Source organism: Mercenaria mercenaria, chromosome 17 (genome assembly GCF_021730395.1).
Source record: "Mercenaria mercenaria strain notata chromosome 17, MADL_Memer_1, whole genome shotgun sequence".
Taxonomy (NCBI): Eukaryota; Metazoa; Mollusca; class Bivalvia; order Venerida; family Veneridae; genus Mercenaria; species Mercenaria mercenaria.
This window is the reverse complement of record NC_069377.1, coordinates 6,699,369-6,717,580: the sequence shown is the minus strand read 5'-3', so window position 1 is coordinate 6,717,580 and position 18,212 is coordinate 6,699,369. Positions and strand designations below refer to the sequence as shown.

The 18,212-nt window shown below is 37.1% G+C and overlaps 1 protein-coding gene across 1 annotated transcript in view; it reads right to left on the bottom strand.

Annotated features, from left to right (window-relative positions):
• LOC123536577 (ecdysone-induced protein 78C-like) overlaps positions 1–18,212 on the bottom strand; it is an 86,672-nt gene that overhangs the window by 14,738 nt on the left and 53,722 nt on the right. Inside the window, exon 3 of the mRNA XM_053528691.1 lies at positions 5,243–5,451. Coding sequence (XP_053384666.1) covers positions 5,243–5,451 — 209 coding nt within the window. The remainder of the gene's footprint in view (positions 1–5,242; positions 5,452–18,212) is intronic.

Here is an 18,212-nt window from a genome sequence, read left to right as displayed (position 1 = left end):
GCCATATCATGTGGGTGATGGTAAGGAATAACTATTCTAAGTTTGAAACAAAGTAATCAAGTAATTACAGAGATAAAGTGAAAAAGCATCAGAACTTTAACCAAAGTGCGGACGCAGAAGAACGCTGATGTCTGCGCCGGTGGTCGAGTAGGATAGCTCTCCATACTTCCTATAGTCGAGCTAAAAAGTAGTCTCTGACTAAACTCGCAAACACACAGATGTCGGGAAGTTTGAAGCTGGTCTTTATAGTACTTAAGTTTTAATATTTAAATGGCCACAAGATTGATGGCATCATAATTATTAATGATGCAAAATACAAACTGGCAATTTATCAAATTAAATACAATGACAAGAAAACTACTAGCAAAATTAATGTCCTCTTTATGATGGATGAAAACTTTCATAAAAGTAAAAAACAAGAGGGCCATGAAGGCCCTGTATCGCTCACCTGACCTATTGACCTAAAGATCATCAAGATCAACATTCTGACCAAGTTTCATTAAGATATGGTCATAAATGTAGCCTCTAAAGTGTTAACTAGCTTTTCCTCTGATTTGACATGGTGACCTAGTTTTTGCCCCCACATGATTCAAACCTGACCTAAAGATCATCAAGATTAACATTCTGATTAAGTTTCATGAAGATACAGTCATAAATGTGGCCTCTAGAGTGTTAACAAGCTTTTCCTTTGACCTGACCTAGTGACCTAGTTTTCAAACCAACCTGACCCAGATTTAGACTTGACCTATAGATCATCAAGATTAACATTCTGACCAAGTTTCATTAAGATATGGTCATAAATGTGGCCACTACAGTGTTAACAAGCTTTTCCTTTGATTTGACCTAGTGACCTAGTTTTTGACCCCAGATGACCCAATATCAATCTCGTCCAAGATTTTATTGAGGGTAACATTCTGACCAAGTTTCATTAAGATTGGGCCAAAATTGTGACCTCTAGAGTGTTAACAAGCTTTTCCTTTGATTTAACTTGGTGACCTAGTTTTTGACCCCACCTGACCCAGATTCGAATCTGACCTATGGATCATCAAGATTAACATTCTGACCAAGTTTCATTAAGATATGGTCATAAATATGGCCTCTAGAGTGTTAACTAGCTTTTCCTTTGATTTAACCTAGTGACCTAGTTTTTAATCACAGATGACCCAGATTCAAAACGGACCTTGAGATCATCAAGATTAACATTCTGACAAAGTTTCATGAAGACATAGTCATAAATGTGACCTCTACAATGTTAATAAGTTTTTCCTTTGATTTGACCTGGTGACCTAGCTTTTGACCCCAGATGACCCAATATCGAACTCGTCCAAGATTTTATTTAGGATAACATTCTGGCCAAGTTTCATTAAGATTGGGCCAAAACTGTGACCTCTAGAGTGTTAACAAGCTTTTCCTTTGATCTGACCTGATGACCTAGTGTTTGATCCCAGATGACCCAATATAGAACTCGTCCAAGATTTTATTTAGGATAACATTCTGGCCAAGTTTCATTAAGATTTGGCCAAATTTGTGACCTCTAGAGTGTTAACAAGCTTTTCCTTTGATCTGACCTGATGACCTAGTTTTTGACCCCAGATGACCCAATATCGAACTCGTCCAAGATTTTACTGAGGGTAATATTCTGACAAAGTTTCATTAAGATTGGCCAAAACTGTGACCTCTAGAGTGTTAACATGCTTTTCATTTGATTTGACCTGGTGACCTAGTTTTTGATCCCAGATGACCCAGTAACGAACTCGTCCAAGATTTTATTGAGTGTAACATTCTGACCAAGTTTCATTAAGACTGGGCCAAAACTGTGACCTCTAGAGTGTTAACAAGCTTTTCCTTTGATTTGACCTGGTGACCTAGTTTTTGATCCCAGATGACCCAATATCGAACTCCTCAAAGATTTTATTGATGGTAACATTCTGACTAAGTTTCATTAAAATTGGCCAAAACTGTGACCTCTAGAGTGTTAACATGCTTTTCATTTGAATTGACCTGGTGACCTAGTTTTTGATCCCAGATGACCCAGTAACGAACTCGTCCAAGATTTTATTGAGTGTAACATTCTGACCAAGTTTCATTAAGATTGGGCCAAAACTGTGACCTCCAGAGTGTTAACAAGCTTTTCCTTTGATTTGACCTGGTGACCTAGTTTTTGATCCCAGATGACCCAATATCGAATTCGTCCAAGATTTTATTGAGGTTAACATTCTGACCAAGTTTCATTAAGATTGGGCTAAAATTGTGACCTCTAGAGTGCTAACAGTCAAATTGTTGACAACGGACGCCGGATGGACGGACGCAGGACACAGTGCGATCACAAAAGCTCACCTTTGAGCACTTCGTGCTCAGGTGAGCTAACTAGAGCTATCACTAAAAGTGATGAATGTACCCCCCGCATGCACTGACACGAGTCTACGACACTTCGCCGAAAGACACTTCGTCGAATACAACACTTTGCCGAAATTGACACTTCGTCGAATCCGACACTTCGCCGAATACCACACTTAGTCGAAGTTACCTACTCGTCGAATTTGGTCGAAAGTTCACGCATTGAATAAACGGTAAACGTAAGCTGATAATACAATCAATTTTCATCATAAAGGGAACAATTTCGACCAAGTGTCGTACTTTATATGAAAATTAGACCAAGTGTCGTATTCGGCTAAGTGTCGGATTCGACCATGTTTCATGTTCGGCGAAGTGTCATATTCGACCAAGTGTCTTTCGACGAAGTGTCGTGCACCGACTGACACAGTACATTGCAATTTGACGCACACAAGATTGCATAATTTGTGGACTGTATGTATATAGACTGTATGTATACAGTATAGTAACAAAAAACAAAGTCCCATAACTATGCAGAATATTTATCTAAAAGAATGTAACATGCACCATGCATAACTAGGGTTGGTACTGATCACTTGTGTGAAGTTTCATTAAATTGTGTGTAAGGGTTTGGTAGAATAGGCACGCACAAGATTGCATATGCAGACTGTATGTACATAGTATGTTAACAAGAAACAAAGTCCCATAACTCTGCAAATTTTTTTTCTGAAAGAACCTAACATGCCCCATGCACAACTACTGTTGTTACTGATCACTTGTGTGAAGTTTCATTAAATTGTGTCAAGGGGATGAGGAGAGATGGTGCGCACAAGATTGCGTCTACGGACAGACGGCCAGACAGACAGACAGACAGATGGACAGACAGACAACCTGAAACCAGTATACCCCCCCCCCCCTTACAACTTTGTTGTCGGGGGGTACAAAAATAAACTGCCACATAGGATTCAGCATTTCATGGAATTTAATACTTCTCTTCCTTCATAAATGTATTAATATAAATTGATTCTGGAAGAGGAAATGCTCATATAAATATCTGGTTACATTGTCATTAAATTAAATGAAACAAGTAGGCTAACTGAAATATTATTGTTCTCTCGAGTGCTTTACAGCAATTCTAAACAAAACAGTGCCTTAATTATTTCTTTTTTTCCAAATTCAGACATGCACAACAAAAGCAATAGCTACAATGCTTTTTGTTAAGTGCATGCGATCGTTTAGTTTCCTATTACCTGAATATTTTTTTACGTGTCAAGGAAATAGCAATTTGTCAGGTTTGCAAGTATCTTAACTTATGATCTGTCTAGAAAACAGCATAGCTTATCAAAAGTGTTTATGACCAGACACAGGCTTCGAAAAGATTTTTTTTTTCAATGATACTGAGTATTATCCCTTACCCTGCTAAATTTCTATAATGAACTTGTCCATCTTTCAATTTGGGCAGTACAATTAACTGTTAAAAGGGGTGCATATCAAAAACGATACTGACTGAGTGGCGAACAGTGCAGACCATAATCAGACTGCACGGATGTGCTGGCTGATCTTGGTCTGCACTGATCGCAAAGGCAAAATCAATTGCCGCCAGCAGGCTAAGGGTTAATTACATGATCAGAACACAGGGACACGGCATACATAGGAAGCTCTTTGTTCCCATCATGTAGCGGGATTTTCTTGGGCCTGGATCATCTTACCCTCAGTCTAGATGTAACTTTTTGACCTACTGATTTAAAAACAACAGGGGTCATCAGTTGACCAGAGGCAATCATCCTTTGAAGTTTGATGTCTGTAGGCTTAAGCATTCTTTAGTCATTGAGCTAAACAGCTTTTAGTCTTAAGGTCACTGTGACCTTGACCTCTGACCTACTGACACCCAAAACAATCGGGGTCATGTACTGACCACCGGCAATCACCCTTTAAAGTTTGATGTCTGTAGGCTTAAGCATTCTTTAGTCATTGAGCTAAACAGCTTTTAGTCTTAAGGTCACTGTGACCTTGACCTCTGACCTACTGACACCCAAAACAATAGGGGTCATATACTGACCAAAGGCATTCATCCTATAATGTTAAATGCTTACAGTCCAAAGCGTTCTTTAACTTCTGAGCAGATAAACCACTTTCAGTCTCAAAATAACCGTGACCTTAACTTTAAAAGAAAGGGGCCTTCTACTGATTACTGAAAATCATCAGACGAAGTCCTTTTTTTTGTCTTTTTTTTCTGTTTTGTCTTTTAATTTGTAGTTCTGGTTGTTTTTATGCAGTGTAGTGAAACAGTTAGATATACCTGGACAAGAAAGGAAACTGGTGACTTAATTTGAGGAAGACTGGTTGAAAAATGTGTATAGAAATGTTTTGCAGCTTTTAATTTCACATTTGTATAATGTATTTGTATTTTATACCTTAAAATGTCATTAAACAGGTAAAATACTTGAAGATGTATTTTAACTGAGAAATGGGATCAATACTTTATTACTAAGTGTAAGCCACAAACAATAATATTTGTCTGATGTTGGTTTAATGCAATTTTAATTATTCAACAGTATTTCGATTTTGTAACAGCAGTCAATCATCATAGAGAATAAACACTTTCTCTTGGCTTCTAAATAGTTTATAAAAGTATTTCTTTGTTTTGTTGTGTTTAAAGTCACATCAATAAATATTAGGCTACATAATTATGGTGACTTTTCAGCTGTTCGAAATGGAGGAAGACACAAGGTGCTCCTCCGAGCAGTATCTCAGGCATGGGCAAGTATAATGGTTTCCCCACAAGAACTGCTTTCAAATAAACACTGACACTTTACAAATATGTCAAAGCGATTGCTATTGAGCCCCTACAAAATTCAGTGACTGCTGAAAGTTAAATAAGCTAGATTAAACAGAAGGAAATACTTACCAAAGTTGCATGTCTCCGTTGTAGAAGTTTCAGTTTATCGTCAGTGACGCCGCAGTTGGCAAGATGCGCTTGCGAAACGTTGAGAATGATGTCGTAGATTGCCAGCTGTTTACTCTCTAGTGCCGTCTGCTCTAGGGTTGGCTCCGTTGATGACACATGCTGTTCATCCATGCTTTTTGATCGCTTTGGTACACGCCCAAATCTAACAGCTGAAAGAGAACACAAACGTTTCTAATCCATTAACACTCATGGACAATGTTTTCGATTCTCTTGTATCCGATATCTTTCATCAGATGGCAGAGGTATCATAGTACTAAATACCAAAGTCAATATTAAGATATTCAGCAGGGAATTCCTGGAAACTGCTCAGAACACTGAGGTCACATTTTTTTGGAATAGTGTCCAATATTGGATAAACTGAAAAACTGAAAATACTATTTTGCTAGTAATTACATATGTAATGATCTATTTTGATATACCTATGCTGGAGTGAACTGGGTGATGTCACAGATAAGGCAAAGTAAGTATAGGTTATAAGTTGAATACAGCAGTCTTAAGATATTAATTTCCAGCCAGTGTTGGTTAAGCGAGAAATTTAAATATCTGAAAACTGCTGTATTCAACTTATAACCATCATACAGTTAGCCATTGAATTTAATACATACAGTTGATGTGACAACTGTACGTGAAATAGAAAGGCCAGATTTGAACGAAATGGAGCAATTCCATAATGGCGGAGCAACTTTGATGAACTGTAGATGGAATTGTGACTCTCTTTAACCCTTAGCCTGCTAAATTTCTAAAATGGACTGTTCCGTCATTCAGTTTGGGCAAAACCATTTATTATTCGAAGGGGTGTTCACTGAAAATTTACTAACTGAATAGCGAACAGTGCAGACCATGATCAGCCTGCACGGATGTGCAGGCTGATCTTGGTCTGCACTGGTCGCAAAGGCAAAACCAATCGCCGCCAGCAGGCTAAGGGTTAATGATAATAATATGGAATCCATGCATTTGTGTAAGCTACATAAAAGACTAAAAACTAACAAAACAGTACCTATACAAATATCATATTAAAAATGAAAACTGCTGCTTATCACTATGGGCCAATTACCGTAACTAAACTAAACGACAAACCTTTTAATTTTTTTGTTTCATTTAACCAGACTGTGAACTAGAGCATTATAACATCATGTTTAAAGTAAACATGTTATAAAAGACAAAACTGAAAGATAATGAAAAACTTTAACAAGAACTGTCCTGTAAGACAGCCAATGCTCGACTATATAAATTATTGTCCCAGAAGCAGGAATATGACCCTAAATGTTAAAAAAAAATAAGTTTCAAAGAATATGCTTTTAAATGATAGCTATACATACATGCATGAAAAACTTTAACCAAGATGTGACACTGACTCCAAGGTGAGTAGAATAGCTCAGACTATTCTTTGAACTGACAAAAAACACTTAGTAAACTTATGTACTAGACTGTATCTAAGCTAAGGTTATAACTTATCAGGTTTTATCAAGCACACTTATGATACAATATGGCATTGGAACCTTCTTATTTTAAACAACAGATAACTGTCAAGTTCTGTAAAAAGCTATAATCAGTCTATCATTGGATGTGGTATAATCAATGGAGGAAATACTTTTGTCCTGTAACTGGAACAGTTACAAAACATTTTCATTATCTATCATCCTACTTTCAAGTTTTCATCCATGCTTATTAATATGAGCTAGATCAAAAGAGAATTGTTTATTTTGCAACCACAAACATAAATTCTGCAAAAATTTGTTTGAAAACGGATGTTATAAAAGTTTCTAAATTGAAAAAGTGACATTTCAAAATCAAACAACCTCAATCATTTGCATTCCAAGATGCAGCATCAAAATATATCATATTTCACTACTTATGTCTCAAAATTAACAGTTTCTGAACCTCTCTTAACCAGATTTCCAATCAATCATGACCAAGACAAAAACAAGATTTGAAAGAATATTTAAAAACTTTCTCCTTAAACAGCATACATATAAATTGTTTCCATTTATCGACAGTAGCTTTAGCACCATTTTAACCTTCACCCTGCTAAATTTCTAAAGTGGACTGGTCCATAATTCAATTTGGGCAGTACCACTTGTTTATCAAAGGGGTGTTCACTGAAAATTTAGGGACTGAACAGCGAACAGTGTAGACCATGATCAGTCTGCACTGGTCGCAAAGGCAGAATCACTTGCCGCCAGCAGGCTAAAGCAGGACTTCAGTTATGTAACTGGGGTCAGATAACCTAACCTTAGTTAGAATTAATATAAGAACTGATGACAACTTCCCCAGACTGACCAGAGGTCATCTGAAGGCAGTAAGTGCATTTGACTCGCGCGTGTGTCCTCTACCTACTCAGATAATTCGCTAAACTGAAGTCAAATATAATCTTTATAGCAGTATGTGAGTAAAAAAAAAAGGTTACTTTACACTGATGCGGAAATGTTCAATCTACTGACAAGATCTTTATTATGGTGATTGAGAGCTTTCCATTGAAACGAAACAAATAAAATACATCAATTACCATACAAGGCTATTTCGTATTCACAACAAATTGCATAAAACCTTCCCAATCAATTGCAGAATTTGATTAACTTGAGGAAAAAGCATTATTAGCAGAGCTTTCCCAATAGCATGGAACTATCTCTCAGTGTTTTATGGTCCTCTTTTTTCCTAATTTGCTGGCAATACTGTCCTCTTTTAAGGACAGGTTTACTGTTATTTAACAATCTGCTGGCATATTTTAAGAGCAAATATTCATCTTTATGCACTTCAGAATTTCTGTCAAGGTTATTTTACAGATTTTTGTTTGTAGGATTTGAAGTAAATATGAGCCGCGCCATGAGAATATCCGCACAGTCTGGTCAGGATCCATGCTGTTAGCTTTCAAAGCTTATTGCAATTAGAGAAACCATTAGCGAACAGCATGGAACTTGACCAGATTGCGCGGATGCGCCGGCTGGTCTGGATCCATGCTGGTCACAAATGCACTATGTTGGTTTTCTCATGGCACAGCTCAATTATGTATAAGTGGACACCTCTATTAGGTAGCAACCTGTCTTAAACCAAATACCCTGCTAAATTTCTATAATGAACTTGTCCATCTTTCAATCTGGACAATACCATTCACTGTTAAGTGGGGGTGCTTACCAAAAAGATACTGACTGAATGGCGAACAATGCAGATCATGATGTGCAGGCTGATCATGATCTGCACTAGTTGCAAAGGCAAAATCAACTATATTCAGCATGATAAGAGTTTTAAAACAGTCAGCACCCATTTCAACCACATTAAAATGGCTAATTTGTTATAATCTGACCTGTAGTAATCTGAATGGCCTTAAATCATCATTTTTCTGTCATTCCATTGACTGGCTGCTCAATACAGGTGTACCTGTAATTTCAAATGGACCAATGCTATCTGTGATTTTGTCACTTTATCAACATGTAAATTTTTTCAGTCTTATATGTTAGGTTGATTTTGAATTAAACATCTTATAAAGTGCACTTTTCTTGCAAGGACAATACCATATCTCGTCTATCAAATAAATGCTTTTCTTGCAAGGACAATACCATCTCTGTCTATCAAATAAATGCTTTTCTTGCAAGGACAATACCATCTCTCATCTATCAAATAAATACTTCTTTCAAGGACATTCACCTCTCATCAAGCCTACAATCTCCATGTTATTGGTTTCACAAAACATCTTACAAGACTGCATTTTTTCTTGCATACACTTTTATCTCTGAGCAATCGTTTCAATACATTCTTTTTTTTAAATTCCATAAACATCTTTAAGTGTCACTCTCTTTCAGGATATTTATTTCTCATCACAACAGCCCTAAAAGTACTCAGTGTTTTAAAATTCTATGTAATTCTCTTGCAAGGACATTCATTTTAACAACCATTTTACACGACATGCACTTTTCAAGCAAGGACAATCCAAACAAAGACTTCAAAAATTTTACTTGACATTAAGGCCATTTATCTGTCTCGACAATTTTCCTTTATCGACTTAACCCTTTTCGTGCAGGACACGACTGATTCTGCCTTTGCACATCCTTGCAGTCTGATTAAGATCTGCTCTGGTCGCAAAGGCAGAATCAATCATGTCCAGCATGATAATAGTTAAGTATCTTTACACCCACTTCTCTTGCAAGATCAACTGACTAGAGCAACTGGCTCCTGCTTTCTTTCTTTATCCTTATTTATTTTAAGGTTTAGCTAATCAGTATATAACCAAATCACAGAAAATGTTTGGTAAAGGAAGAAAGTTTTTAACAACAACCTACCTGTCTATTAATAAATGTTTTACCTTACTGTCGTGTACCATTTATAAAAGAATGCCATTTGTAAAGAAATAAAAGTAAACAATTGTTCAAATTGATGTTTAACCTAGTTCTGTGAAGACATTATTGCAATTGCACCAAAACGAATAATGTTAACAGTTCTTTAAAAATGGTGAGTGTTTAAAGGTGTTGAACTGTCCAGAAGTATGGCCCCTTCATGCAGTCCCTTTCCAGAATTCAATACATATGTGAGTAAATTGATGATGCTTTTGTAGACTTATAATATATATTATATGTTTTATATTCTGTTTAACTTTCATGTAAAACAACTCTTTCTTTCTATGATTTGGTGATGTTCGAATTTTTTTTCCCAAAACCTGGACCTAACTCTAAATGGTCCTAACTGTCTCTGAATAACTTTAATCTGAACAGCAGAAAATATGACATAAAGAGTCTGAATAACAAACTAAAACCAGACAGGATCGGTCTGCCCTGAAGCCTCAAATGGCTTTATTCTGTACAAATAATAAGTGTAACTAGGGCTGTTAGCAAGATTGCATTGATTTTCTTTTCTAAGAAATCGCTCCATCTCAGAAGGGCATTGGCCTAGTGTGTGTTAGAGATCTGCCAGTCAGCAAAATTTGCTTGTTAATACAGAACAAGTTGCTTTAACCCTTACCCTGCTAAATTTCTATAATGAACTTGTCCATCTTTCAATTTGGACAGTACCATTAACCGCTAAACGGGGTGCTTACCAAAACAATACCGACTGAATGGCGACAGTGCAGATCATGATCAGACTGCATGGATGTGCAGGCTTATCATGATCTACACTGGTTGCAATGGCAGAATCAATCGTGTCCAGCATGATAAGGGGTAAAAACTTACTTTCTAGCTACAACTTTGCCTAACTGCACTCAAGTACTATTTTCTATAACCTTAGGATGACCAGCACAAAATGAAATCCTGCCAGGCATACATATGTTTTTGACAACACATAAAATGACATCACTCGACCTTCACACGGTGGTGATACCCTGGGTATGCAGGGGTGCAAAATGGCGGCGGAATCTCTCGATTCAGGTAACATTTTTCATTATTACTGTCTTAATACTTAACCAGTTTTAACGAAACAAAGACGAGTACCCGCTCATAAGAATACTACACCCTCGGCTATAAAGCTTGGGCTCCTGAGTTTCGTAGTTTTTGTGAAAAGTGCAACGGCGCATTCTGACGGAAAAAATGCAACTGCTATGTAGGGAGGCATTTTTATGAAAATGACTAACCCAGCTACCCCCGTGTGTTTCGAAAAACAGCTTGTAGGGCAGAACCAGGCTTGACATGTTGCAAAGCTGTTGTAGAACTTTAGCAAGTGAGATCGCCAGTTTTCGGCAGTTCCTGGCGATTGAAAGGAAATGCTATGTGGGGGAGGTGTTTTCATTATGTCATGTGGGGGTGCTTTTGACATGTGGGGGTGACTTAACTGGCTGCTAGAGACACGCAATAATACGGACAAATAAAGCCAGCGAAAAATACTTTTAACTGTTAAATGCATATTATATGTCAATATATATTGTGATGATGTCCGTCCGTTCGTCCTTGCATGTTTCTTCTATACATCGTCGGTGCTAGAAACTTGAAACTTGATGACGATACGGCTATAGCCTTTGGAGGGTGCATTTTCATACGACACCTAAATATAAAGCTATAGGTGTCATAGGGGGCCTGGATCTATTATATTAAATTTGGCCATAACTTGTTCTAAATTAGTACTTGACCGATTTGGCTAATAATCAAATAACAACCTTGTTGACAAGACGTTCAGTTATATTCTTTAATATTTGACCTTTACCTTTATTTGACTTTTTTTTTACCTTTACCTTTATTTGACTTTTCACCTTTACTTTTAAAAGTCGGAACATAGTCATTTTGATGTCCATTTGATATCTGACATCTACTGTTTAAACGCTAAAAACAGTTAGTTTGCTGTAATGTTTTTTATTACTTCACACATTTGACTCATATTCACAAATACCAATAATTATTCTTGTGACAAGGTGTTCACTTTGATGTATTTAAGTATGACAATGTCCTTCGTTTTACTTTGATATTTGCGTTTAAAAATCGGAAATAATTAAATTCCCCATAACCTTTGTCAGATTTTATAACCAACTTGGCTGCAATGTAAACTGAACAATCCATGCGACAAGATACGCGATGGTATCAGTTGACAAATTCTAGTGATTTATTGTAGTCTTCCTTTCAACACATTGTGGCAGCGAACGAAAACACATATTACTTTTAGGCAGGTCAATAAAACTACAAAATTACCAATAGTAAGTCATTTACTGTAATGTTACATACTCAATACTATAATATTAAAAAGTTGTAATCACTTCACATTTCCAAATGAATGCAATTCTGTTTCAGGTATGACACGACACGTGTGCCAGGAATGCGGGAAAACATTTTCACGAAAATACAGTTTGACCCGTCATCTTGCTATTCTCGCAAATCAGGGAAACCTCCATTGCTGCGGGAAAGCGTTTCAGGTAAATTCAGTTTTAAAGACTTGAACTGGTAAAGTGCTTTTATCCCAATCTTAAGAGAAACAAAATCAATGCAGACAACCCCAGCCATGTCCACGGTGGCGATACCTTGGATGTTCAGGGGTGCAAAATTTGATATTTTTTTCATGATAACTTTGTTAATACTTAACCAATTTAAACGAAATAAGGACGAGTGCCCGCTCATAAGAAAACTACAGCCTCAATGGTTAGGCTTGGGCACAAATTGGTTAAGTATTAATAAAGTTATCATGAAAACAGGTTAAATTTTGCACCCCTACATACCCAAGGTATCATCACCGTGATATCTAGAAATCTAGATATCTAAAAAGAAGGAAAGGCGAAGGTCTAGATCAAATTCACAGGATTCGAATCGCAGTCTCAAGGCTAGGATTCCGACGCACTACCCCTACACCTCCGATTCATTGGTCTTATGCAAAGATAAAATCTAGATATCACGGTGGTGATACCTTGGGTATGCAGGGGTGCAAACTTTAACCTTTTTTCATGGTAACTTTATTAATACTTAACCAATTTAAATGAAATAAAGACGAGTGCCCGCCCATACGAAAACAACAGCCTCGGTTGTAGGGCTTGGCCATCTGGGTTTCATATTTTGTGTGAAAAGTGCAACGGCGCATTCTGATGAAACAAATCCAACTGTTTGCACTTTTCAAAAAAATACGAAACTCGTGTGCCCAAGCCTAACCATCGAGGCTGTAGTTTTCTTATGAGCAGGCACTCGTCCTTATTTCGTTTAAATTGGTTAAGAGTTAACAAAGTTATCATGAAAAAAATATAAATTTTGCATTGATTTTGTTTCTCTTACATTTGGGTAAAGGCACTTTACCAGTTCAAGTCTTTAAAACTGAGTTTACCTGAAACGCTTTCCCGCAGCAATGGAAGTTTCCCTGATTTGCGTGGATAGCAAGATGGCGGGTCAAACTGTATTTTCGCGAAAATGTTTTCCCGTATTCCTGGCACACGTGTCGGGTCATACCTGAAACAGAATTGCATTCATTTGGAAATGTGAAGTGATTACAACTTTTTAATATTATAGTATTGAGTATGTAACATTACAATAAATGACTTACTATTGGTAATTTTGTAGTTTTATTGACCTGCCTAAAAGTAATATGTGTTTTCGTCTGCTGCCACAATGTGTTTAAAGGAAGACTACAATAAATCACTAGAATTTGTCAAATGATACCATCGCGTATCTATACGCCGCTTTTTTGTCGCATGGATTGTTCAGTTTACATTACAGCCAAGTTGGTTATAAAATCTGACAAAGGTTATAGGGAATTTAATTATTTCCGATTTATAAACGCAAAGATCAAAGTAAAATGAAGGACACTGTCATACTTAAATACATCAAAGTGAACACCTTGTCACAAGAATTGGCATTTGTGAATATGAGTCAAATGTGTGAAGTAATAAACAAGAGGGCCAAGATGGCCCTAGGTCGCTCACCTAAGAAACACACCATAACAGTGTTAAACATGTTTGACCTAGTGATTTCATGGAAACAAATTTTCTGACCAATTTTCATTAAGATTGGACCAAAAAATTGGTCTCTTGTGATAAAACAAGCATTTTCTTAGATTATGATATGACCTAGTTTTTGACCCTAGATGACCCATGTTCAAATTCGACCTAGATTTTATCAAGGCAATCATTCTGACCAAAATTCATGAAGATCAATTGAAAAATACAGCCTCTATCACATATACAAGTTTTTTCTTTGATTTGACCAAGTGACCTAGTTTTTGACCTCAGATGACCCATATTCAAATTCGACCTAGATTTCATTAAGACAATCCGAGGGCTTGGCGCAAAACTATTGTATCTTGTTCTTTATTTATATACACTTACAATAGTTTTGCACCAAGCCCTCGAATCATCCTGACCAAATTTCATAAAAATCAATTGAAAAAAACAGTCTCTATCCATACACAAGATTTTTCTTTAATTTGACCTAGTGACCTAGCTTTTGACCTCAGATAACCCATATTCAAACTCGACCTAGATTTCATCAAGGCAATCACTCTGACCAAATTTCATGAAGATCAATTGAAAACTACATCCTCTATTGCATACACAATGTTTTTCTTCGATTTGACCTAGTGACCTAGTTTTTGACCCCAGATGACCCATTTTCGAACTCGGCCTAGATTTTATCAAGGTAATCATTCTGGCTAAATTTCATGAAGATCAGTTGAAAAATACAGCCTCTATCGCATACACAAGGTTTTTCCTTGATTTGACCTAGTGACCTAGTTTTTAATCCCAGATGACCCATTTTCGAACTCGGCCTAGATTTCATCAAGGTAATCATTCTGACCAAAATTCATGAAGATCAATTGAAAAATACCGCCTCTATCGCATACACAAGGTTTTTCTTTGATTTGACCTAGTGACCTAGTTTTTGACCCGAGATGACCCATTTTCGAACTCGGCCTAGATTTCATCAAGGCAATCATTCTGACCAATATTCATGAAGATCAATTGAAAAATACAGCCTCTATCGCATACACAAGGTTTTTCTTTGATTTGACCTAGTGACCTAGTTTTTGACCCGAGATGACCCATTTTCGAACTCGGCCTAGATTTCATCAAGGCAATCATTCTGACCAATATTCATGAAGATCAATTGAAAAATACAGCCTCTATCGCATACACAAGGTTTTTCTTTGATTTGACCTAGTGACCTAGTTTTTGACCCGAGATGACCCATTTTTGAACTCGGCCTAGATTTCATCAAGGCTATCATTCTGACCAATATTCATGAAGAATAATTGAAAAATACAGCCTCTATCGCATACACAAGGTTTTTCTTTGATTTGACCTAGTGACCTAGTTTTTGACCCGAGATGACCCATTTTCGAACTCGGCCTAGATTTCATCAAGGCAATCATTCTGACCAATATTCATGAAGATCAATTGAAAAATACAGCCTCTATCGCATACACAAGGTTTTTCTTTGATTTGACCTAGTGACCTAGTTTTTGACCCGAGATGACCCATTTTCGAACTCGGCCTAGATTTCATCAAGGTTATCATTCTGACCAATATTCATGAAGATTAGTTGAAAAATACAGCCTCTATCGCATACACAAGGTTTTTCTTTGATTTGACCTAGTGACCTAGTTTTTGATCCGAGATGACCCATTTTCAAACTCGGCCTAGATTTCATCAAGGTTATCATTCTGACCAAAATTCATGAAGATTAATTGAAAAATACAGCCTCTATCGCATACACAAGCTAAATGTTGACAGACGACGGACGACAGACGACAGACGACGGACGCCGGACATTGAGCGATCAGCATTGCTCAGGTGAGCTAAAAACATTACAGCAAACTAACTTTTTTTTAGCATTTAAACAGTAGATGTCAAATATCAGACGGACATCAAAATGACTATGTTCCGACTTTCAAAAGTAAAGGTGAAAAGTCAAATAAAGGTAAAGGTCAAATATTAAAGAATATAATTGAATGTCTTGTCAACAAGGTTGTTATTTGATTATTAGCCAAATCGGTCAAGTACTAATTTTAGAACAAATTATGGCCAAATTTAATATAAAAGATCCAGGCCCCCTATGACACCTATAGCTTTATATCTAGGTGTCGTATGAAAATGCACCCTCCAAAAGCTATAGCCGTGTCGTGATCAAGTTTCAAGTTTCTAGCACCAACGATGTATAGTAGAAAACATGCATGGACGAACGGACGGACATCATCACAATATATATTGACATATAATATGCATTTAACAGTTAAAAGTATTTTTCGCTGGCTTTATTTGTCCGTATTATTGCGTGTCTCTAGCAGCCAGTTAAGTCACCCCCACATGTCAAAAGCACCCCCACATGACATAATGAAAACACCTCCCCCACATAGCATTTCCTTTCAATCGCCAGGAACTGCCGAAAACTGGCGATTTCACTTGCTAAAGTTCTACAACAGCTTTGCAACATGTCAAGCCTGGTTCCGCCCTACAAGCCGTTTTTCGAAACACACGGGGATAGCTGGTTTAGTCATTTTCATAAAAATGCCCCCCTACATAGCAGTTGCATTTTTTCCGTCAGAATGCGCCGTTGCACTTTTCACAAAAACTACGAAACTCAGGAGCCCAAGCTTTATAGCCGAGGGTGTAGTATTCTTATGAGCGGGCACTCGTCTTTGTTTCGTTAAAATTGGTTACGTATTAAGACAGTAATAATGAAAAATGTTACCTGAATCGAGAGATTCCGCCGCCATTTTGCACCCCTGCATACCCAGGGTATCGCCAGGGTATTCAGCTATTTCCGGAAGTAAAGAAAATGAAAGTAGAAATGCTAAACTTGAAAACGAAAGCCGTATTTTGATTCTTATATAGTCAGGGGTCACGCCCAGGGGTCACCCCGTTTAGCACTTTCTAACGAATTGAAATTACCTGGGCATTAGTACTGCATGTCTGCTTTTCATCTACAAAAAGATATTTGAGCATGGAATAAACACAAATCCCACAGGGGTTCGTAACGGACCAAAGGTACATTGATAATTTTGGAACTTCATCAAATCGCTCGAAAGGTCGTTTTTGATGTTGTCTGAGAGTGTCAGTATATGCCTCGGATGTATGATATAACCGTATTTGAGAGCTGCAAACCTAGACATTTCAGAAATATTTTCAAAATAAATTTCGTGTAATAAATGTTGATTCTACGGAAACGTGAAAGGACCATCAGACGCTAATACGTTTTAATACGTTAAGGCTGCGGAAAGGATATGTTTAAGCAACTGCTGTGACTTAAGTCAAATTGCAGTCTCGCTAAGACATAAACCCACAACCTCTGGTTACAAAGCTCTGTTAGCGTACTGAAGTCAACTATATGTACGTAACTTTTTAAAATGTCAATGTATTACATGTATTTGAAAAAACAACGTAAGTTAAGCATGACTAATGTTACATCCATCTAGACAGTAGAGTCATTAACTTGCAAATGACATTTTCAAACTTTTGCTATTGGACCTTCTATCGTGACCTTTTCCTTCAACCAACTGAGCTCTGCATGTTGCATTTAAGGTTATTCAACTCAAACTTCATAAACATTGTTCTAGGAGTATAGAAGATTTAAATTGGACATAAAATCTATATTTAGCCTCAAATATTTAAAATTCAGCTGCAACCTTGACCTTGGGCCAGCATTACTGGCACATAGATTTGCACTTACAGAGATAAACATTCCCTCCAAGTTTCGTAAGTATAGGCTATAGATCAACAAGCAAATTCGATGAATTGGAATCCCCCGCCGAAAGGGTCAGAGTTGAAGAACGGCAAAAAAATCTATCCAGCAAAAAGTTAAGAATGTTACCAAGAAGCAAATAATTTCATTAGTCAAAATCAAATTAAAAGAAAATGAATGGTTTGTTTGGGTGGGGGGTGGGGTGAGGATACAACAGTTTACATGTTGAAAATTGGGGGGGGGGGGGGGGGGGGGGGGGGTGGGGGGGTGAGGGGGGTGACCAAGGTAAGGTGGTGACCAGGTGTAGGTACACAACATCACATGTTTATAATAAATGTTCATGGAAAAGAATGAAAGAAGTTTAATGAAATTTTTCCAATTGGTTGGTTTGTTATGTACAGATCTGTGGATTTTTAAACAATTAAAGGGCAATAACTATATGGAAAATTGACCAATCGAAAAAAAACTTGAAGGGCATCGTTGCAGTATCTTGGTTCATGTCTATTTCAAGTTTGATGAAATTCTACCTGCTAGTTACTGAGAAATGGCTGCAGACAGACATTTTTCATTAAATCAAGGGCAATAACTCTGAGGGAAACTGACCTATCAAAAAAAAAACTTGACGGGCATCAGCGCAGTATCTTGGTTCATGTCTATTTCAAATTTGATGAAATTCTACCTGTTAGTTACTGAGAAATGGCTGCAGACGGACATTTTTTATTAAATCAAGGGCAATAACTCTGAGGGAAATTGACCAATCAAAAAAAAAACTTGACGGGCATCATCGCAGTATGTTGGTTCATGTTTATTTCAAGTTTCATGAAATTCTACCAAGTAGTTACTGA